At 46.4% G+C, this 24,478-nt stretch overlaps 1 protein-coding gene across 4 annotated transcripts in view; it reads right to left on the bottom strand.

Annotated features, from left to right (window-relative positions):
* Positions 1-1,186: 1,186 nt before the first annotated feature.
* Positions 1,187-24,478, bottom strand: part of gab2 (GRB2-associated binding protein 2) — a 186,363-nt gene continuing 163,071 nt past the window's right edge. For 3 of the 4 annotated variants that reach the window (XM_046293600.1, XM_046293602.1, XM_046293603.1), the window contains 6 exons: positions 17,080-17,177; positions 15,223-15,502; positions 11,770-11,860; positions 9,065-9,170; positions 7,728-7,850; positions 1,187-2,814 (listed from right to left, as the gene is read on the bottom strand). In XM_046293600.1, coding sequence (XP_046149556.1) covers positions 2,668-2,814; positions 7,728-7,850; positions 9,065-9,170; positions 11,770-11,860; positions 15,223-15,502; positions 17,080-17,177 — 845 coding nt within the window. In that variant the 3' untranslated portion in view covers positions 1,187-2,667. The remainder of the gene's footprint in view (positions 2,815-7,727; positions 7,851-9,064; positions 9,171-11,769; positions 11,861-15,222; positions 15,503-17,079; positions 17,178-24,478) is intronic. The other variant, XM_046293601.1, reaches the window with a different exon arrangement.

Genomic DNA, 24,478 nt, shown 5'->3' on the forward strand with positions numbered 1-24,478 from the left:
TTTAAAAAAAAGTTAGGTTATTGACGCCGTTTGGGATTTGGTTTTCACTTTGTTTCAAAATAAATGCTTTATCTCAGAACAAAAACTGCAGTTAATTGTGCAGAAGATGTCAAATAAATCCGTTTAGAGGAAACGAACGTGGACACATTGACCTCTGTTATATATTGACCTCTGTGTCCAACGTTATAACGACTCAGGAAATGTTCCTCCTTGTCAACCCGTCTGTCAGTGCACATGTTCACGTAGGGTGTGTGTGTTTGTGAATGTGTGTACGTCTACGTGTGTGTTATAATGTTGTAGTGGTATAGAAACCAGGAGCTTTTCCTTACATTGGATATTACCCCTCAACGTTTCTCTCTTTGACATCTCTAATTCTCTGGAGTCCATTAGAGCGAGAGAGAGAGTAGCTGAGGGGTTCTGCCAAGGAAAACTGTTCTAGTGTCGAGCATCAATGAACCAAACACAGATATTTCACACCATCTGTGTCTCAAATGGCACCCTTCTCCCATAGTGCACTCCTTTAGACCAGGGCCCATAGTGCACTCCTTTAGACCAGGGCCCATAGTGCATTCCTTTAGACCAGGGCCCATAGTGCACTCCTTTAGACCAGGGCCCATAGTGCACTCCTTTAGACCAGGGCCCATAGTGCATTCCTTTAGACCAGGGCCCATAGTGCACTCCTTTAGACCAGGGCACATAGTGCACTCCTTTAGACCAGGGCCCATAGTGCACTCCTTTAGACCAGGGCCCATAGTGCACTCCTTTAGACCAGGGCCCATAGTGCATTCTTTAGACCAGGGCCCATTAGACCAGGGCCCATAGTGCACTCCTTCAGACCAGGGCCCATAGTGCACTCCTTCAGACCAGGGCCCATAGTGCACTCCTTCAGACCAGGGCCCATAGTGCACTCCTTTAGACCAGGGCCCATAGTGCACTCCTTCAGACCAGGGCCCATAGTGCATTCCTTTAGACCAGGGCCCATAGTGCACTCCTTCAGACCAGGGCCCATAGTGCACTCCTTTAGACCAGGGCCCATAGTGCACTCCTTTAGACCAGGGCCCATAGTGCATTCCTTTAGACCAGGGCCCATAGTGCACTCCTTCAGACCAGGGCCCATAGTGCATTCCTTTAGACCAGGGCCCATAGTGCACTCCTTCAGACCAGGGCCCATAGTGCACTCCTTTAGACCAGGGCCCATAGTGCATTCCTTCAGACCAGGGCCCATAGTGCACTACTTTAGACCAGGGCCCATAGTGCACTACTTTAGACCAGGGCCCATAGTGGAATAAGGGGTCATTTGGGACACACCCCCCTTTTCACCATTATATGCAAATATAAACTAAATGAAATGAGATGCTGTCTCTTCTTTTACACGGTCTTCATTATTTCTTTCTGACATGTCTGAGCTTTCGTCTATTGTTTTAGAGCGGTCGCTGCAACCAGAGTCCCCCCGTTAACGGAAGAACCAGTATTTATGGATGAATACGTTATTTAAACGAGCTCGATCAACCGACAGCCATTTTGAAATTCTCATTAAGGCTCCTGGAGAGAATATTTTATTGTAAGGCTGTTATTTGGTCTCCTACACCAGACGTGCACGGCTAAGCTGAAAATACTGCCTGCAGTGCAGTGAAAATAACCTCTACGCTTGTTTCACTTCTGCAAGGCTCAGCTAAAATGGTTGATTGAAGTCAGAAAAGAATGGGAGGGAGAGCGGGCCTGACGAGCCCCCCCCGCCGCCCCCGCCCCATGTCCTATCAAGCAAAATGAGGCTGCATCTGTAATAGAATATGCATTCCTGATACAATTCCACTGCCTGGTTGGGTGGTTAGATAACGATAGCAGTTTGACTGGCAGAAAATAGTTTTACAGTAGCTATGTACATTAGCTGACCCGCTAAACAGGAAGAAAACACACTCAACGTTGTGTTACAGTTGAAATGGCTGTAGAGAAGAACTAGAAGAGTTGTTCCCCAAAGCTTGACAGAGCCAGAGAAAAAAATCGAGAAGAAAGGTTACTGTACAGGTTAGTATTCGGGAAGGCAAGTTCAACAGTCATTAACAGTCTCTTTAGGAAGAAAAGCTTTGGCAGGTTCAGGTTGGGTCTCTGTCCGACTGCATCAAGCGTTGGCTGCACAGCGCTGCTGATCACCACAGAACACAGCTAGCCGTTGACTTTTTGTCTCCTCTTTTTGAGCCAAATCCTCATTTCAGTCCTCAACTCATTTTAGTCCTCATTTCAGTCCTCAACTCATTTCAGTCCTCAACTCATTTTAGTCCTCATTTCAGTCCTCAACTCATTTTAGTCCTCATTTCAGTCCTCAACTCATTTTAGTCCTCATTTCAGTCCTCAACTCATTTAAATCCTCATTTCAGTCCTCAACTCATTTCAGTCCTCAACTCATTTTAGTCCTCATTTCAGTCCTCAACTCATTTTAGTCCTCATTTCAGTCCTCAACTCATTTCAGTCCTCAACTCATTTTAGTCCTCATTTCAGTCCTCAAGTCATTTTAGCCTGTCCAACAGAGGTAATCTGTGTCTCCGCCAACCATGAATGTTCCTTCACTCCTCAAACTGACTTCTGTCAGTAACAGTGTAACATCCTATAGGAGATGCTTGTCTTGACATGAGGTAAGGTCAGAGCGCTGTGTCTTCCCCATGGTTACTGTCAGGACTTTACAGTCTTAGGGGCTGGGTCGGTGGACTGTCGGACGTCTGTCCACTCCTGCATGGTGTTCTGAAGGGCCTGCGTCTTCTCCTTGTCCACCTGGACGTAATCCACCTTCTCATCAGATGTCACCGAGGACGTAGAGGGCTGGGGGAAGAAAAGAGGAGTCAAGAGGAGAGGAGGGAGTGGAGTGGAGAATGGAGGAGAGGAGATGAGTGGAAAGGAGAGGAGTAGAGAAGAAAGGAGAATGGAGGAGAGGAGATGAGTGGAAAGGAGAGGAGTAGAGAAGAAAGGAGAATGGAGGAGAGGAGATGAGTGGAAAGGAGAGGAGTAGAGAAGAAAGGAGAATGGAGGAGAGGAGATGAGTGGAAAGGAGAGGAGTAGAGAAGAAAGGAGAATGGAGGAGAGGAGATGAGTGGAAAGGAGAGGAGTAGAGAAGAAAGGAGAATGGAGGAGAGGAGATGAGTGGAAAGGAGAGGAGTAGAGAAGAAAGGAGAATGGAGGAGAGGAGATGAGTGGAGAGGAGAAGAGAGTGGAGAGGAGAACGGCATGAATATTAATATTTGAACAGCACAGAAACTGGATAAGAAAAGGACAGACTAAATAGAGTTTTTTTGGGGGGGAGCATTAACACTAAATTAATTCACACAATATATAGCCTCTCTACACTGGCTTCCTGTCAAAGCAAGGGCTGATTTCAAGGTTTTACTGCTAACCTACAAAGCATTACATGGGCTTGCTCCTACCTACCTCTCTGATTTGGTCCTGCCGTACATACCTATACGTACGCTACGGTCACAAGACGCAGGCCTCCTAATTGTCCCTAGAATTTCTAAGCAAACAGCTGGAGGCAGGGCTTTCTCCTATAGAGCTCCATTTTTATGGAACGGTCTGCCTACCCATGTCAGAGACGCAAACTCGGTCTCAACCTTTAAGTCTTTACTGAAGACTCATCTCTTCAGTGGGTCATATGATTGAGTGTAGTTTGGCCCAGGAGTGGGAAGGTGAACGGAAAGGCTCTGGAGCAACGAACCGCCCTTGCTGTCTCTGCCTGGCCGGTTCCCCTTTTTCCACTGGGATTCTCTGCCTCTAACCCTGTTACGGGGGCTGAGTCACTGGCTTGCTGGGGCTCTCTCGTGCCGTCCCTGGGGGGATGCGTCACCTGGGTGGGTTGATTCACTGTTGTGGTCGGCCTGTCTGGGTTCCCCCCACCCCTTGGGTTGTACCGTGTCGGAGATCTTTGTGGGCTATACTCGGCCTTGTCTCAGGATGGTAAGTTGGTGGTTGAAGATTTCCCTCTAGTGGTGTGGGGGCTGTGCTTTGGCAAAGTGGGTGGGGTTATATCCTTCCTGTTTGGCCCTGTCCGGGGTGTCCTCGGATGGGGCCACAGTGTCTCCTGACCCCTCCTGTCTCAGCCTCCAGTATTTATGCTGCAGTAGTTTATGTGTCGGGGGCTAGGGTCAGTTTGTTTATCTGGAGTACTTCTCCTGTCCTATTCGGTGTCCTGTGTAAATCTAAGTGTGCGTTCTCTAATTCTCTCCTTCTCTTTTCTTTCTCTCTCTCGGAGGACCTGAGCCCTAGAACCATGCCCCAGGACTACCTGACATGATGACTCCTTGCTGTCCCCAGTCCACCTGGCCATGCTGCTGCTCCAGTTTCAACTGGCCTGGGCCCTAGGACCATGTCCCAGGACTACCTGACATGAGGACTCCTTGCTGTCCCCAGTCCACCTGGCCATGCTCCTGCTCCAGTTTCAACTGTTCTGCCTTACTATTATTCAACCATGCTGGTCATTTATGAACATTTGAACATCTTGGCCACGTTCTGTTATAATCTCCACCTGGCACAGCCAGAAGAGGACTGGCCACCCCACATATGCTCTCTCTAATTCTCTCTTTCTTTCTCTCTCTCGGAGGACCTGAGCCCTAGGACCGTGCCCCAGGACTACCTGACATGATGGCTCCTTGCTGTCCCCAGTCCATCTGACTGTGCTGCTGCTCCAGTTTCAACTGTTCTGCCTTATTATTATTTGACCATGCTGGTCATTTATGAACATTTGAACATCTTGGTCATGTTCTGTTATAATCTCTACCCGGCACAGCCAGAAGAGGACTGGCCACCCCACATAGCCCGGTTCCTCTCTAGGTTTCTTCCTAGGTTTTGGCCTTTCTAGGGAGTTTTTCCTAGCCACCGTGCTTTTACACCTGCATTGTTTGCTGTTTGGGGTTTTAGGCTGGGTTTCTGTACAGCACTTTGAGATATCAGCTGATGTACGAAGGGCTATATAAATAAATTTGATTTGATTTGATATAAAGAATGATATGAACAGCAGCAGATAGAATGAGCTAAATCGAGAATGCAGTATTTAAAAACACACTACAAAACCACATGGCAATTGGATTGAATATCAAAGTTTGGGAATATAAGCATATATGTATATATGTACTGTATATGATGGTGTGTATAGACAGTAGTTATATAGGATGGTGTGTATAGACAGTAGTTATAGAGGATGGTGTGTATAGACAGTATAGACATTAGTTATATAGGATGGTATGTATAGACAGTATAGACATTAGTTATATAGGATGGTGTGTATAGACAGTAGTTATATAGGATGGTGTGTATAGACAGTAGTTATATAGGATGGTATGTATAGACAGTATAGACAGTAGTTATATAGGATGGTGTGTATAGACAGTAGTTATATAGGATGGTGTGTATAGACAGTAGTTATATAGGATGGTGTGTATAGACAGTAGTTATATAGGATGGTGTGTATAGACAGTATAGACATTAGTTATATAGGATGGTATGTATAGACAGTATAGACATTAGTTATATAGGATGGTGTGTATAGACAGTAGTTATATAGGATGGTGTGTATAGACAGTAGTTATATAGGATGGTATGTATAGACAGTATAGACAGTAGTTATATAGGATGGTGTGTATAGACAGTAGTTATATAGGATGGTGTGTATAGACAGTAGTTATATAGGATGGTGTGTATAGACAGTAGTTATAGAGGATGGTGTGTGTAGACAGTATAGACAGTAGTTATATAGGATGGTGTGTATAGACAATAGTTATATAGGATGGTGTGTGTAGACAGTATAGACAGTAGTTATATAGGATGGTATGTATAGACAGTATAGACAGTAGTTATATAGGATGGTGTGTATAGACAGTAGTTATATAGGATGGTGTGTATAGACAGTATAGACAGTAGTTATAGGATAGGATGGATGTGTATAGACAGTAGTTATATAGGATGGTGTGTATAGACAGTAGTTATATAGGATGGTGTGTATAGACAGTAGTTATATAGGATGGTGTGTATAGACAGTAGTTATTCTATAGGATGGTGTGTATAGACAGTATTATATAGATGGTGTGTATAGACAGTAGTTATATAGGATGGTGTGTATAGACAGTAGTTATATAGGATGGTGTGTATAGACAGTATAGACAGTAGTTATATAGGATGGTGTGTATAGACAGTAGTTATATAGGATGGTGTGTATAGACAGTATAGACAGTAGTTATATAGGATGGTGTGTATAGACAGTAGTTATATAGGATGGTGTGTATAGACATTAGTTATATAGGATGGTGTGTATAGACAGTATAGACAGTAGTTATATAGGATTAGGATGGTGTGTATAGACAGTAGTTATATAGGATGGTGTGTATAGACAGTAGTTATATAGGATGGTGTGTATAGACAGTAGTTATATAGGATGGTGTGTATTGATCAAGACAGCTCCTCCCCACCCCCCGCCCCTTACCTCTGATTCAGAGGGTGGTGGCTGTTTAACAGGCTGATGGCCTTGAGATAGAAGCTGACTAGTGATGGCTGTTTAACAGGCTGATGGCCTTGAGATAGAAGCTGTTTAACAGGCTGATGGCCTTGAGATAGAAGCTGACTAGTGATGGCTGTTTAACAGGCTGATGGCCTTGAGATAGAAGCTGACTAGTGATGGCTGTTTAACAGGCTGATGGCCTTGAGATAGAAGCTGACTGGTGATGCTGTTTAACAGGCTGATGGCCTTGAGATAGAAGCTGACTAGTGATGGCTGTTTAACAGGCTGATGGCCTTGAGATAGAAGCTGACTGCTGATGGCTGTTTAACAGGCTGATGGCCTTGAGATAGAAGCTGACTGGTGATGGCTGTTTAACAGGCTGATGGCCTTGAGATAGAAGCTGACGGGCAGGCAGTTTGCCCCCGGTGGTGTGCTGGGCACACTGCACCACCCTCTGGAGAGCCCTGCGTTTGTGGATGGTGCAGTTGCCTTTCCAATACGGTGATACAACCCAACAACACTGCCCTGTGTAGGGTGCTGTCTTTCGGATGGGGCGTTAAACAGGTGTCCTGACTCTCTGAGGTCATTAAAGATCCCATGGCACTTAACGTAAGAGTAGGGGTGTTAACCCCGGTGTCCTGGCTAAATTCTCAAGTGGTCCCTCAAACCATCACGGTCACCTAATAATCCCCAGTTTACAATTGGTTCATTCATATCCTCTTCCCTGTAGCTATTTCCCAGGTCATTGCTGTAAATGAGAACGTGTTCTCAGTCAATTTACCTGGTAAAATAACGGAAAAATTAAAACAAATATAGACGTTTCTGAGGGTCTCAGAAGCAAAGACGAATTTCTTCAGCCTCCTGAGGTAGAAGCTGTGTTGTTGTACCTTCTTCACCACACTGTCATTGTGAAGGGGACCATTTTGGGTCTTCAGTGATGCGTACGCCGAGGAACGAAGCGTTTTGGCCCGTCGATGTGGATGCCGTCTCCTGTCGTCCACGATCAGCTCCTTCGTTTTGTTGATGTTGAGGGAGAGGTTGTTTTTCCCGGCATCATTCCACCACTGCTCTCTTTAAGGCCGTCTCATTGTTGTTAGTAATCAAGCCTACTCCTGTTGTGTCGTCAGCAAACACGACGATTGAGTTGGAGACGTGAGTGAACAGGGAGCACAGGAGGGGGCTGAGCACACACTCCTGTGGGGCAGACGTGTTGAGGATCAGTGTGGCGGGTGTGTGTGTGTGTGTGTGTGTGTACCTTTCTGTGTGGACTGGGGGAGCCCGGCTGGAAGTCCAGAGCCAAGTAGTCCACGTTGCCACACTTCCTAGGGGCGGGGCTGCTGGTACCACTCACTGCTGGGGAGGTCGACGCTGGATTCTGCTGATGGAGAACAGAGAAGAAGAGGGGAAGTGTAAACACACACATGGGTAACACTTGAATTCATTTATAGTAACCCTGGGCTGTAGATATACCTCAGATACTATATACCTCAGATACTATATACCTCAGATACTATATACCTCAGATACTATATACCTCAGATACTATATACCTCAGATACTATATACCTCAGATACTATATACCTCAGATACTATATACCTCAGATACTTCACAGTAACTCTGATATACCTCAGATACTATATACCTCAGATACTTCATAGTAACCCTGATATACCTCAGATACTATATACCTCAGATACTATATACCTCAGATACTATATACCTCAGATACTATATACCTCAGATACTATATACCTCAGATACTTCACAGTAACTCTGATATACCTCAGATACTATATACCTCAGATACTTCATAGTAACCCTGATATAACTCAGACACTTCATAGTAACCCTCTTCAAGACTAACTGCGGCCCACACAAAGGTAAAACACTCATTAACCAAGACAAATACACTATACAGTATTCAGACCCCTTGACTTTTTCCACATTTTGTTACGTTATATGCCTTATTCTACAATTGACTAAATCACTTTTATCCCCCTCATCAATCTACACACAATACCCGATAATAACATCATTATTAGTATTTTATATATGTTTTTTAAATCAATTGAATTGTAGAAACAGGCTGTAAAGTAAAAAAAAATGTGTAAAAAGTCAAGGGGTCTGAATTCTTTCCGAATGCACTGCACAGACTCAGGAAATGTATGTTTACAAGGCCAAGTTAATGGGTAAACGTTGAATTATATCCTATCATAAAGACAAAACATAATACACTGAGCAGCAGTCCCAAATGGCACCCTATTCCCTATATAGTGCTACATATAGCCGTGTGTACTCTACTACAGTATGTCAGCTCAGTAAACCTAAATCCCAAATGGCACCCTATTCCCTATATAGTGCTACATATAGCCGTGTGTACTCTACTACAGTATGTCAGCTCAGTAAACCTAAATCCCAAATGGCACCCTATTCCCTATATAGTGCTACATATAGCCGTGTGTACTCTACTACAGTATGTCAGCTCAGTAAACCTAAATCCCAAATGGCACCCTATTCCCTATGGGGCACTGATGAAAAGTAGTGAACTACATAGGGTATAGGGTGCTTTTGTCCTGTTGTAGGGACTCACCATGGCTACGTAGTTCTCCTCGCTGTCTGCGGAGTCAGTGCTGGTGATACTCTGGGTGGAGATGGGTCTGCAGTGCTGGGAGGACATGCCACCTGAGTTCATAGGCCTGGGAGGAGAGAGAGGAGAGAGAGGACTGTGAGTGACTCCACATTCTGACCCCTATGGCAGTACTACTCAGACCAGGGAGGAGAGAGGACTGTGAGTGACTCCACATTCTGACCCCTAAGGCAGTACTACTCAGACCAGGGAGGAGAGAGAGGACTGTGAGTGACTCCACATTCTGTCCCCTATGGCAGTACTACTCAGACCAGGGAGGAGAGGGAGGAGAGAGAGGACTGTGAGTGACTCCACATTCTGACCCCTAAGGCAGTACTACTCAGACCAGGGAGGAGAGGGAGGAGAGAGAGGACTGTGAGTGACTCCACATTCTGACCCCTATGGCAGTACTAGTCAGACCAGGGAGGAGAGAGGACTGTGAGTGACTCCACATTCTGACCCCTAAGGCAGTACTACTCAGACCAGGGAGGAGAGAGAGGACTGTGAGTGACTCCACATTCTGTCCCCTATGGCAGTACTACTCAGACCAGGGAGGAGAGGGAGGAGAGAGAGGACTGTGAGTGACTCCACATTCTGACCCCTAAGGCAGTACTACTCAGACCAGGGAGGAGAGGGAGGAGAGAGAGGACTGTGAGTGACTCCACATCCTGACCCCTATGGCAGTACTACTCAGACCAGGGAGGAGAGAGAGGACTGTGAGTGACTCTACATCCTGACCCCTAAGGCAGTACTACTTAGACCAGGGAGGAGAGGGAGGAGAGAGAGGACTGTGAGTGACTCCACATCCTGACCCCTATGGCAGTACTACTCAGACCAGGGAGGCCTGGGAGGAGAGAGAGGAGAGAGAGGACTGTGAGTGACTCCACATTCTGACCCCTATGGCAGTACTACTTAGACCAGGGAGGCCTGGGAGGAGAGAGAGGACTGTGAGTGACTCCACATTCTGACCCCTATGGCAGTACTACTTAGACCAGGGAGGAGAGGGAGGAGAGAGAGGACTGTGAGTGACTCCACATCTGACCCCTATGGCAGTACTACTTAGACCAGGGAGGAGAGGGAGGAGAGAGAGGACTGTGAGTGACTCCACATCCTGACCCCTATGGCAGTACTACTCAGACCAGGGAGGAGAGGGAGGAGAGAGAGGACTGTGAGTGACTCCACATTCTGTCCCCTATGGCAGTACTACTCAGACCAGGGAGGAGAGAGAGGACTGTGAGTGACTCCACATCCTGACCCCTAATGCAGTACTACTCAGACCAGAGAGGAGAGAGAGGACTGTGAGTGACTCCACATCCTGACCCCTAAGGCAGTACTACTTAGACCAGGGAGGAGAGGGAGGAGAGAGAGGACTGTGAGTGACTCCACATCCTGACCCCTATGGCAGTACTACTTAGACCAGAGAGGAGAGAGAGGACTGTGAGTGACTCCACATTCTGACCCCTATGGCAGTACTACTTAGACCAGGGAGGAGAGGGAGGAGAGAGAGGACTGTGAGTGACTCCACATCCTGACCCCTAAGGCAGTACTACTTAGACCAGGGAGGAGAGGGAGGAGAGAGAGGACTGTGAGTGACTCCACATCCTGACCCCTAAGGCAGTACTACTTAGACCAGAGAGGAGAGAGAGGACTGTGAGTGTAACTAAAATAAGGAACAGCAAGGTTCTCTTCATAATATATTGGTGACTAAAGAGGATATTCACACCTTGTACAATCTGTTTTGAGAATTAAACAACGGTTGTGGTGTACACACCGACTGGAAGTCGCTCTGGATAAGCAGATGTAAAAATGTAATGTTTTAGTCTAGCGTATCCTTGCAGTTCTCACTACTCATCTTTTTTTAAATAAGGTTTGTAAGTTCTACCTTTCTACCTCTAAAAACACTGGAGTGACAGCAGTCTGGATCCAATAGGATGGATGACTGATATGGGACATGGGTCAGGTAGTTAGTATAACTGATATGGGACATGGGTCAGGTAGTTAGTATAACTGATATGGGACATGGGTCAGGTAGCTAGTATAACTGATATGGGACATGGGTCAGGTAGCTAGTATAACTGATATGGGACATGGGTCAGGTAGCTAGTATAACTGATATGGGACATGGGTCAGGTAGTTAGTATAACTGATATGGGACATGGGTCAGGTAGCTAGTATAACTGATATGGGACATGGGTCAAGTAGCTAGTATAACTGATATGGGACATGGGTCAGGTAGCTAGTATAACTGATATGGGACATGGGTCAGGTAGCTAGTATAACTGATATGGGACATGGGTCAGGTAGCTAGTATAACTGATATGGGACATGGGTCAGGTAGCTAGTATAACTGATATGGGACATGGGTCAGGTAGCTAGTATAACTGATATGGGACATGGGTCAGGTAGCTAGTATAACTGATATGGGACATGGGTCAGGTAGCTAGTATAACTGATATGGGACATGGGTCAGGTAGCTAGTATAACTGATATGGGACATGGGTCAGGTAGCTAGTATAACTGATATGGGACATGGGTCAGGTAGCTAGTATAACTGATATGGGACATGGGTCAGGTAGCTAGTATAACTGATATGGGACATGGGTCAGGTAGCTAGTATAACTGATATGGGACATGGGTCAGGTAGCTAGTATGACTGATATGGGACTCACATGGGTCGTGTCCAGGACATGGTGATTGGACTCTTAAATGGGAGCTCATCAATGATGCCATTGTTCCTCAGATCCAGAGGTGTCGGCTTGGCTGAGGACACAAACAAACAAAACAACTTCATTTTCTTCTCAACTGTCTAATTGTTCTCTAAATGTAGAGGGCTGTTGGGTTTAGACAGAAATCAGAAAACATTAAATCTAAATGTAGAGGGTTGTTGGGTTTAGACAGAAATCAGAAAACAAAATGTTCCAAAATGATAAACTAAGAATGTATAATATGACACAATGTGACAGTTTGGTATCATGACAGAGTCTCTTAAAACCTCTTAGGGCTGCAATCCCGTTAACCTCGTAGGGCTGCAATCCCGTTAAACTCGTAGGGCTGCAGGGAGGATATGACGTGTTATCTCTTACATTAGTACCCCAGGTCATCTTAGGTTTCATTACATACAGTCGAGAAGAACTACTGAATATAAGAGCAGCGTCAACTCACCATCAGTACGACCAAGAATATGACTTTCGCGAAGCGGATCCTGCGTACTGCCTTTTACCCAGGACAACGGAATGGATCCCAGCCGGCGACCCCAAAAAAGCGACTTCGTAAAAGAGGGAAACGAAGCGGTCTTCTGGTCAGACTCCGGAGACGGGCACATCGTGCACCACTCCCCAGTATACTTCTCGCCAATGTCCAGTCTCTTGACAACAAGGTTGATGAAATCCGAGCAAGGGTAGCAATCCAGAGGGACATCAGAGACTGTAACGGTCTTTGCTTCACGGAAACACGGCTCACTGGAGAGAAGCTATCGGAGTCGGTACAGCCAGCTGGTTTCTCCGCGCATTGCTCCGACAGAAACAAACATCTTTCTGGTAAGAAGAGGGGCGGGGGCGTATGCCTTATGGCTAACGAGACATGGTGTGATGAAAGAAACATACAGGAACTCAAATCCTTCTGTTCACCTGATTTAGAATTCCTCACAATCAAATGTAGACCGCAATATCTACCAAGAGAATTCTCTTCGATTATAATCACAGCCGTATATATCCCCCCCCAAGCAGACACATCGATGGCTCTGAAATAACTTTATTTGACTCTTTGCAAACTGGAATCCATACATCCTGAGGCTGCATTCATTGTAGCTGGAGATTTTAACAAGGCTAATCTGAAAACAAGACTCCCTAAATTGTATCAGCATATCGATTGCGCAACCAGGGCTGGCAAAACCTTGGATCATTGCTATTCTAACTTCCGCGACGCATATAAGGCCCTGCCCCGCCCTCCTTTCGGAAAAGCTGACCACGACTCCATTTTGTTGATCCCTGCCTACAGACAGAAACTAAAACAAGAAGCTCCCACGCTGAGGTCTGTCCAACGCTGGTCCGACCAATCCGATTCCACACTCCAAGACTGCTTCCATAACGTGAACTGGGATATGTTTCGTATTGCGTCAGACAACAACATTGACGAATATGCTGATTCAGTGTGCGAGTTCATTAGAACGTGCGTTGAAGATGTCGTTCCCATAGCAACGATTAAAACATTCCCTAACCAGAAACCGTGGATTGATGGCAGCATTCGCGTGAAACTGAAAGCGCGAACCACTGCTTATATTCAGGGCAAGTTGACCGGAAATATGACCGAATACAAACAGTGTAGCTATTCCCTCCGCAAGGCTATCAAACAAGCTAAGCGTCAGTATAGAGACAAAGTAGAATCTCAATTCAATTGCTCAGACACAAGAGGCATGTGGCAGGGTCTACAGTCAATCACGGACTACAAGATGAAATCCAGCCCCGTCACGGACCAGGATGTCTTGCTCCCAGGCAGACTAAATAACTTTTTTGCCCGCTTTGAGGACAATACAGTGCCACTGACACTGCCCACAACTAAAACATGCGGTCTCTCCTTCACTGCAGCCGAGGTGAGTAAAACATTTAAACGTGTTAAACCTCGCAAGGCTGCAGGCCCAGACGGTATCCCCAGCCGCGCCCTCAGAGCATGTGCAGACCATCTGGCTGGTGTGTTTACGGACATATTCAATCAATCCCTATCCCAGTCTGCTGTTCCCACATGCTTCAAGAGGGCCACCATTGTTCCTGTTCCCAAGAAAGCTAAGGTAACTGAGCTAAACGACTACCGCCCCGTAGCACTCACTTCCGTCATCATGAAGTGCTTTGAGAGACTAGTCAAGGACCATATCACCTCCACCCTACCTGACACCCTAGATCGACTCCAATTTGCTTACCGCCCAAATAGGTCCACAGACGATGCAATCTCAACCACACTGCACACTGCCCTAACCCATCTGGACAAGAGGAATACCTATGTGAGAATGCTGTTCATCGACTACAGCTCGGCATTCAACACCATAGTACCCTCCAAGCTCGTCATCAAGCTCGAGACCCTGGGTCTCGACCCCGCCCTGTGCAACTGGATACTGGAATTCCTGATGGGCCGCCCCCAGGTGGTGAGGGTAGGCAACAACATCTCCACCCCGCTGATCCTCAACACTGGGGCCCCACAAGGGTGCGTTCTGAGCCCTCTCCTGTACTCCCTGTTCACCCACGACTGCGTGGCCACGCTCGCCTCCAACTCAATCAACAAGTTTGCGGACGACACAACAGTGGTATTACCAACAAGACGAGACAGCTCGTAGTCAACATAAACCATAAATTACATGCTAAATATTTCCTTACCTTTGATGATCTTCATCAGAATGCACTCCCAGGAATCACAGGTCCACAATAAATGCTTGATTTGTTAGATAATGTCCGTTATTTATGTCCAATTAGCTACTTGTGTTAGCGCGTTTGGTATACATATCCAAACCCTCGTTCTGGTCAGCATTACGTCGGACCAAAACTTCAAAAAGTTATATTACAGGTCGAAGAAACATTTCAAACTAAGTACAGAATCAATCATTAGGATGTTTTTATCATTAATCTTCAATAAAGTTCCAACCGGAGAATTCCTATGTGTCTTGATGAGCAATGGAACACAGGTCGCTATCATGAGGAATGCGTGTGACCAGAAAATGGCTGACTGCCAGACACCTGATTCATTCTGCTGTCATTCAGTCCCACAACACAGTAGAAGCCTCATTCAAATATCTATACATTTCTATATGTCATTCATATCTCAAGGGGATTTCAATGGGAACTGTGTTGAGTACATACCAGCGCCAGATTTCTCACTTCCTGTTTTGATTTCTCCTCAGGTTTTTGCCTGCCATATGAGTTCTGTTATACTCACAGACATCATTCAGTTTTAGAAACTTCAGAGTGTTTTCTATCCAATACTACTAATATACTACTAATATGCAAATATTAGCAACAGAGACTGAGGAGCAGGCCGTTTACTTTGGGCACCTTATTCATTCAAGATACTCAATAACGCCCCCCAGCCAAAAGAGTAGAACACTGAACGCCTCATATAGACTGAGACATGATACTCACATTTCCTGTTGGGTTTGAGGTTGCGATTTATAGGTGGTGGTGTGACGTCACTCAGCCTCCCCGGTCGGTGACACAGCGAGGCGGTACTTCCCTTCCGGGCAGGTAGTGTGGCTGAGAACCCTGGGAAGTCAAAGTGGTGCGGCCCGGGGCTCATGGGGATGTAGATATTTTTGGGGCTGTCCGCCTGGGCGGCGTTGAGGGGAGATGAGCCTGGGTTCATAGGCACATAGTTGTCCTCCGAGTCGCCACTGTCCGAACGTGTCAGAGGGGCCTTTGTTCTCTGACAAGAAACAGACAGGGAAAGTCATGGGGATTGTCTTAGACATGATCATCTCTGACATCATTATCTTAGATATGCAGTTATAATTGTGGGAAAAACAAAGCACATACAAAACAAACAATCAGAAATCAACAACATGATAAAAATCAGTCCAAGAAAAAAAAAATCATGATAAACCATTCGTTGGAGCATTTCCAAACAGAGTGTGATCAAGATGTATGTTACTAGTCCAACAATCTAACCACTAGGCTATCCTGCTGCCCCATTACCAAGCAGAGTGTGAGATGTATCAAGGTGTCTGTTACTAGTCCAACGCTCTAACCACTAGGTTACCAGCCGCCCCATTCCCAAGCAGAGTGTGATCAAGGTGTCTGTTACTAGTCCAACGCTCTAACCACTAGGTTACCCAGCCGCCCCATTCCCAAGCAGAGTGTGAGATGTATCAAGGTGTCTGTTACTAGTCCAACGCTCTAACCACTAGGTTACCAGCCGCCCCATTCCCAAGCAGAGTGTGATGAAGGTGTCTGTTACTAGTCCAACGCTCTAACCACTAGGTTACCAGCCGCCCCATTCCCAAGCAGAGTGTGATCAAGGTGTCTGTTACTAGTCCAACGCTCTAACCACTAGGTTACCAGCCGCCCCATTCCCAAGCAGAGTGTGATCAAGGTGTCTGTTACTAGTCCAACGCTCTAACCACTAGGTTACCAGCCACCCCATTCCCAAGCAGAGTGTGATCAAGGTGTCTGTTACTAGTCCAACGCTCTAACCACTAGGTTACCAGCCGCCCCATCAAGATGCTTGACAGTGTGATGACCAAGGCACAAGTGGTGGAATAAGGGAAGAGGAGAGGGAAGAGGAGATTTGAGGGAACTGTTCATTTTTTTGTTGAAATTGTAATATTTACACCCTTTTCCAGTTTTTCCTCATTTTTTATTTTATTTTTTACATTACAGCCTTATTCTAAAATGGATTAAATGATTGCTTTCCCCCATCAATCTACACACACAACCCCATAATGACAAAGCAAAAACAGGTTTTTAGAAATGATTAGAAATGTATAAAAAAAACTGAAATACCGTATTTACATTAAGTATTAGACCCTTTGTTATGAGACTCAAAATTTATCTCGATTTCGATTTCCATCGATCAAAAACCAAGCCATGAAGTTGACAGAATTTCCCGAAAGAGTTCCAAGACAGGATTGTGTCGAGGAAAATTTATTGGGAAGGGTACCAAAATATTTCTGCAGCATTGAAGGTCCCCAAGAACACAGTGGCCTCCATCATTCTTAAATTGAAGAAGTTTGGAACCACCAAGAATCTTCCTAGAGCTGGCCGCCCAGCCAAACTGAGCAATCGGGGGAAAAGGACCTTGGTCAGGGAGGTGACCAAGAACCTGATGGTCACTCTGACAGAGCTCCTGACAGAGACAACCATCTCTGCAGCACTCCACCAATCAGGCCTTTATGGTAGAGTGGTCAGACGTTATCCTACCATCCTGTCTAGAGCAGGACTAGGCTTGAGGGAAAAATAAATAGTTGAAAAAAACAGTTGAGTATTTTTGTCTGAAAGTCTCACCAGGTAAGAACTGAAGCCATCGTTGACACACTCCACAGATTGGCCTTGGTTGTTGAAATAGATCGGACGGTGATGGCTGCTGGTCTCAAATGAACACCCTGGGGAGAGAGGAGAGGAGAGGAGAGGAGAGGGAAAGGAGAGGGGAGGGAAAAGGAGAGGGAAGAGGAGAGGGAAGAGGAGAGGAGAGGAGAGAGAATAGGAGAGGGAATAGGAGAGGGAAAGGAGAGGAGAGGAGAGGGGAAAGGAGAGGGAATAGGAGAGGGAAGAGGAGAGGGAAAGGAGAGGAGAGGGAAGAGGAGTGGAGAGGAGAGGGGAGGAGAGGGAATAGGAGAGGAGAGGGAAAAGGAGAGGGAATAGGAGAGGAGAGGGAAAAGGAGAGGGAAGAGGAGAGGGAAAAGGAGAGGAGAGGGGAAAGGAGAGGGGAAAGGAGAGGGAAGAGGAGAGGGAAGAGGAGAGGAGAGGCGAAAGGAGAGGGGAAAGGAGAGGAGAGGAGAGGGGAAAGGAGAGAGGAGAGGAGAGGGGAAAGGAGAGGGAAGAGGAGAGGAGAGGGAAAAGGAGAGGGAAGAGGAGAGGGAAAAGGAGAGGAGATGGGAAAGGAGAGGGGAAAGGAGAGGGAATAGGAGAGAGGAGAGGAGATAGGAGAAGGAATGGGGGAGGGAAGAGGAGAGGAGAGGGGAAAGGAGAGGGAAGAGGAGGGGGAAAAGGAGAGGAGAGGGAAAAGGAGAGGAGATGGGAAAGGAGAGGGAAAAGGAGAGGAGAGGGGAAAGGAGAGGGAAAAGGAGAGGGAAGAGGAGGGGGAAAAGGAGAGGAGAGGGGAAAGGAGAGGGAAGAGGAGAGGGAAAGGAGAGGAGATGGGAATGGAGAGGAGAGGGAAAAGGAGAGGAGATGGAAAAGGAGAGGAGAAGGAAAAGGAGAGGAGATGGAAAAGGAGAGGAGAGGGAAAAGGAGAGGAGATGGGAAAGGAGAGGAGAGGGAAAAGGAGAGGGAAGAGGAGGGGGAAAAGGAGAGGAGAGGGGAAAGGAGAGGGAAAAGGAGAGGGAAGAGGAGGGGGAAAAGGAGAGGAGAGGGGAAAGGAGAGGGAATAGGAGAGAGGAGAGGAGAGAGGAGAAGGAATAGGGGAGGGGAGAGGAGAGGAGAGGGGAAAGGAGAGGGAAGAGGAGAGGGAAAGGAGAGGAGAGGGGAAAGGAGAGGAGATGGGAAAGGAGAGGGGAAAGGAGAGGGAAGAGGAGAGAGGAGAAGGAATAGGAGAGGGAAGAGGAGAGGGAAAGGAGAGGAGAGGGGAAAGGAGAGGGAAGAGGAGAGAGAAGGAATAGGAGAGGGAAGAGGAGAGGAGAGGGGAAAGGAGAGGGGAAAGGAGAGGGAAGAGGAGAGGAGAGGGAAAAGGAGAGGAGAGAGGGAAAGGAGAGGGAGGGGAAAGGAGAGGGAAAGGAGAGGAGAGGGGAAAGGAGAGGGAAAGGAGAGGAGAGGGGAAAGGAGTGGGAAAGGAGAGGAGAGGGGAAAGGAGAGGGACGAGGAGAGGGAAAAGGAGAGGGAAGAGGAGAGGAAAGGAGAGGAGAGGGAAAGGAGAGGAGAGGGAAAGGAGAGGAGAGGGGAAAGGAGAGGAGAGGAGAGGGAAGAGGAGAGGAGAGGGAAGAGGAGAGGAGAGGGGAAAGGAGAGGAGAGGGAAGAGGAGAGAGGAGAGGAGAGAGGAGAGGGAAGAGGAGAGGGAAGAGGAGAGGGAAGAGGAGAGGAGAGAATTATCATCCTCATCATCACATAACAGAGGCGAGTTTGGTTTATCTAAACCCACACGGTCTGTTTCCATTTGAAACTAACTTGTGTTTCTGCTCCAAAACAGAACAAACGTTGTGATGCTGAATTTAACAAATGACACCCTATCCCCTATTTAGCACACTCATTTTGACTGGGGCCCATAGGGCACTGTAGAGCACTAAATAGGGATTAGGGTGCAATTTGGGAGTCACACTTTTATGAGAGTGTGGCCCTGGCCGTGGGCAGCACAGACGGAGGGCGAAGACACAGAGCAACAGGGGTCAAAGTTGACTTCCTGTCTCTGTGTGTCTGTTCCAGCCTTCGCCCAGGACGGCCTAGCTCAGAGCAACACACACGCACATGCACACACACACACACACACACACACACACACACACACACACACACACACACACACACACACACACACACACACACACACACACACGGCAGCTCAAACAGAGCAGAAAACACTGTGTACAGAGAGTGAGAGAGGCCAGGCATTATGAATGAGAGAGAGAGAGAGAGAGAGAGAGAGAGAGAGAGAGAGAGAGAGAGAGAGAGAGAGAGAGAGAGAGAGAGAGAGAGAGAGAGAGAGAGAGAGAGAGAGAGAGACAGAGAGACAGAGAGAGAGAGAGACAGAGAGACAGAGAGAGAGAGAGAGACAGAGAGACACAGAGAGAGAGAGAGAGAGACACAGAGAGAGAGAGAGAGAGAGAGAGAGAGAGACACAGAGAGAGAGAGAGAGAGACACAGAGAGAGAGAGAGAGAGAGAGAGAGAGAGAGAGAGAGAGAGAGAGAGAGAGAGAGAGAGAGAGAGAGAGAGAGAGAGAGAGAGAGAGAGAGAGAGAGAGAGAGAGAGAGAGAGAGAGAGAGAGAGAGAGAGAGAGACAGAGAGAGAGAGAGAGAGAGAGAGAGAGAGACAGAGAGAGAGACAGAGAGAGAGAGAGAGAGAGAGACAGAGAGAGACAGAGAGACAGAGAGAGACAGAGAGAGACAGAGAGACAGAGAGAGACAGAGAGAGACAGAGAGAGAGAGAGAGAGAGAGAGAGAGAGAGAGAGAGAGAGAGAGAGAGAGAGAGAGAGAGACAGAGAGAGAGAGAGAGACAGAGAGAGACAGAGAGAGACAGAGAGAGACAGAGAGAGACAGAGAGACAGAGAGAGACAGAGAGAGACAGAGAGAGACAGAGAGACAGAGAGAGAGAGAGAGAGAGAGAGAGAGAGAGAGAGAGAGAGAGAGAGAGAGAGAGAGAGAGAGAGAGAGAGAGAGAGAGAGAGAGAGAGAGAGAGAGAGAGAGAGAGAGAGAGAGAGAGAGGGAGGGAGAGAGAGAGAGAGAGAGAGAGAGAGAGAGAGAGAGAGAGAGAGAGAGAGAGAGAGACAGAGAGAGAGGGAGAGAGAGAGACAGAGAGACAATCTTATTGGCCCAATAAAAATGAACAAACAGCAAAAACATATACATGATCAAATACAAATCTTAGGATCAACTATTAAAGACTACCAGAACCCACTGGATTACCAGAACCCACTGGATTACCAGAACCCACTGGATTACCAGAACCCACTGGATTACCAGAACCTACTGGATTACCAGAACCCACTGGATTACCAGAACCAACTGGATTACCAGAACCCACTGGATTACCAGAACCCACTGGATTACCAGAACCCACTGGATTACCAGAACCCACTCCAATTACATTGAATGAACTACAGGACAACAAACAAACCCTCCAACCCAAAAAGGCCTGTGGTGTTGATGGCATCTGCAATGAAATTATAAAATATACAGACAACAAATTCTAATTGGCTATACTAAAACTCTTTAACATCATTCATAGCTCTGGCATCTTCCCCAATATTTGGAACCAAGGATTGATCACCCCAATCCACAAAAGTTGAGACAAATTTGACCCCAATAACTACCGTGGAATATGTGTCAACAGTAACCTTGGGGAAATCCTCTGCATTATCATTAACAGCACACTCGTACATTTCCTCAGTGAAAACAATGTATAGAGCGAATGTCAAATTGGCTTTTTAACAAATTACTGTATGACAGACCACATATTCACCCTGCACAACCTAATTGACAAACAAACAAACCAAAACAAAGGCAAAGTCTTCTCATGCTTTGTTGATTTAAAAACAACTTTTAACTCAATTTGGCACGAGGGTTATATAAATGGATGGAAAGTGGTAAAACATACGACATTATAAAATCCAGCCGTGGGGTGAGACAGGGATGCAGCTTAAGCCCCACCCACTTCAACATATATATCAACGAATTGGTGAGGGCACTAGAACAGTCTGCAGCACCCGGCCTCATCCTGCTAGAATCTGAAGTCTAATGTTTAACGATCTGAGAAACAAGGCAATAGGGGCGTTCAATGCAATCAAAATGAATTTATAAAATTTGACATACCAATTAGGATCTGGCTAAAAATACTTGAATCAATTATAGAACCCATTGCCCTTTATGGTTGTGAGGTCTGAGGTCTGCTCACCAATCAATAATTCACATATTGGGACAAACAACAAATTGAGACTCTGCATGTAGAATTCTGCAGCAATATCCTCCATCTACAACATAAAACACCAAATAATGCAGAGCAGAATCAGGCCGATACCAGCTAATTATAAAAATCCATTAAAGAGCCGTTAAATTCTACAACCACCTAAAAGGAAGTGATTACGAAACCTCCCATAACAAAGCCAGCACCTGGAGAAGAGACCCCTAAGCAAGCTGGTCCTAGGGCTCTGTTCACAAACACAAACAGACCCCACAGATCCCCAGGACAGCAACACAATTAGAACTAACCAAATCATGAGAAAACAAAAAGATAATTACTTGACACATTGGAAAGAATTGAGCAAAAAACAGAGCAAACTAGAATGCTATTTGGCCCGAAACAGAGAGTACACAATGGCAGAATACCTGACCACTGTGACTGACCCAACATTAAGGAAATCTTTGACTATGTACAGACTCAGTGAGGATTGCCTTGCTATTGAGAAAGGCCGCCGTAGGCAGACATGGCTCTCAAGAGAAGACAGGCTATGTGCTCACTGCCCACAAAATGAGGTGGAAACTGAGCTGCACTTCCTAACCTCCTGCCGAATGTATTTGAGACATTACACAGACCCAGAAATAGTTCGAAATCAAATCCAATTTTGATAAACTTCCTTATCTCCTGGGTAAAATATGACATTTGAAATGTCTTTATTAAAAAATATATATATTTCACCTTTATTTAACCAGGTAGGACAGTTGAGAACAAGTTCTCATTTATAACTGTGACCTGGCCAAGATAAAGCAAAGCAGTGAGACACAAACAACAACACAGAGTTACACATAAACAAACATACAGTCAATAACACAATAGAAAAATGTATATACAGTGTGTGCAAATGTAGAAGATTAGGGAGGTAAGGCAATAAGTAGGCCATAGAGGTGAAATAATTACACTTTAGCATTAACACTGGAGTGATGGATGTGCAGATGACGATGTGCAAGTAGAGATACTGGGATGCAAAAGAGCAAGAGGATAAGTAACAATATGGGGATGAGGTAGTTGGGTGGGCTATTTACAGATGGGCTGTGTACAGGTGCAGCGATCGGTAAGCTGCTCTGACAGCTGATGCTTAAAGTTAGAGAGGGAGATATGAGTCTCCAGCTTCAGTGATTTTTGCAATTTGTTCCAGTCATTGGCAGCAGAGAACTGGAAGGAAAGGCGGCCAAAGGAAGACTTGGCTTTGCGGATGACAAGTGAGATATACCTACTGGAGCACGTGTTACAGGTGGGTGTTGCTATGGTGACCAGTGAGCTGAGATAAGGCAGGGCTTTACCTAGCGACAAAATACATATAGATGACCTGGAGCCAGAGGGTTTGGCGGTGAATATTAAGCGAGGGCCAGCTAACAAGAGCATACAGATCGCAGTGGTGGGTAGAATATGGGGCTTTAGTGACAAAACGGATGGCACTGTGATAGACTGCATCCAATTCGCTGAGTAGACTGTTGAAGGCTATTTTGTAAATGACATTGCCGAAGTCTAGGATTGGTAGGATGGTCAGTTTTACGAGGGTATGTTTGGCAGCATGAGTGAAGGATGCTTTGTTGTGAAATAGGAAGCTGATTCTAGATTTAATTTTGGATTGGAGCTGCTTAATGTGAGTCTGGAAGGAGAGTTTACAGTCTAACCAGACACCTAGGTATTTATAGTTGTCCACATATTCTAAGTCAGAACCATCAGAGTAGTGATGCTGGACAGGGGCGGGCAGTGATCGATTGAAGAGCATGTATTTGGTTTTACTTGCGTTTAAGAGCAGTTGGAGGCCACGGAAGGAGAGTTGTATGGCATTGAAGCTCGTCTGGAGGTTAGTTAACACAGTGTCCAAAGAAGGGCCAGAAATATACAGAATGCTGTCATCTGTGTAGAGGTGGATCAGAGAATCACCAGCAGCAAGAGCAACATCATTGATATATACAGAGAAAAGATTCGGCCTGAGAATTGAACCCTGTGGCACCCCCATAGAGAACAGGCCCTCCGATTTGACACACTGAATGCAGTGATTGACAGAGTCGAAAGCCTTGGCCAGGTCGATGAAGACTGTTGCACAGTAATGTCTCATCGATGGCGGTTATGATATCGTTTAGGACCTTGAGCGTGGATGAGGTACACCCATGACCAACTCTGAAACCAGATTGGATAGCAGAGAAGGTACGGTGGGATTCGAAATGGTCAGTGATCTGTTTGTTCACTTGGCTTTCGAAGACTTTAGGAAGGCAGGGCAGGATGGATATAGATCTGTAACAGTTTGGGTCTAGAGGCAGGGCAGGATGGATATAGGTCTGTAACAGTTTGGGTCTAGAGGCAGGGCAGGATGGATATAGGTCTGTAACAGTTTGGGTCTAGAGGCAGGGCAGGATGGATATAGATCTGTAACAGTTTGGGTCTAGAGGCAGGGCAGGATGGATATAGGTCTCTAACAGTTTGGGTCTAGAGGCAGGGCAGGATGGATATAGATCTGTAACAGTTTGGGTCTAGAGGCAGGGCAGGATGGATATAGGTCTGTAACAGTTTGGGTCTAGAGGCAGGGCAGGATGGATATAGATCTGTAACAGTTTGGGTCTAGAGGCAGGGCAGGATGGATATAGATCTGTAACAGTTTGGGTCTAGAGGCAGGGCAGGATGGATATAGGTCTGTAACAGTTTGGGTCTAGAGGCAGGGCAGGGCAGGATGGATATAGATCTGTAACAGTTTGGGTCTAGAGGCAGGGCAGGATGGATATAGGTCTGTAACAGTTTGGGTCTAGAGGCAGGGCAGGGCAGGATGGATATAGATCTGTAACAGTTTGGGTCTAGAGGCAGGGCAGGATGGATATAGGTCTGTAACAGTTTGGGTCTAGAGGCAGGGCAGGATGGATATAGATATGTAACAGTTTGGGTCTAGAGGCAGGGCAGGATGGATATAGGTCTGTAACAGTTTGGGTCTAGAGGCAGGGCAGGATGGATATAGATCTGTAACAGTTTGGGTCTAGAGGCAGGGCAGGATGGATATAGATCTGTAACAGTTTGGGTCTAGAGGCAGGGCAGGATGGATATAGGTCTGTAACAGTTTGGGTCTAGAGGCAGGGCAGGGCAG

This window comes from Oncorhynchus gorbuscha, linkage group LG13, assembly GCF_021184085.1.
Source record: "Oncorhynchus gorbuscha isolate QuinsamMale2020 ecotype Even-year linkage group LG13, OgorEven_v1.0, whole genome shotgun sequence".
In the NCBI taxonomy this organism is placed as follows: domain Eukaryota; kingdom Metazoa; phylum Chordata; class Actinopteri; order Salmoniformes; family Salmonidae; genus Oncorhynchus; species Oncorhynchus gorbuscha.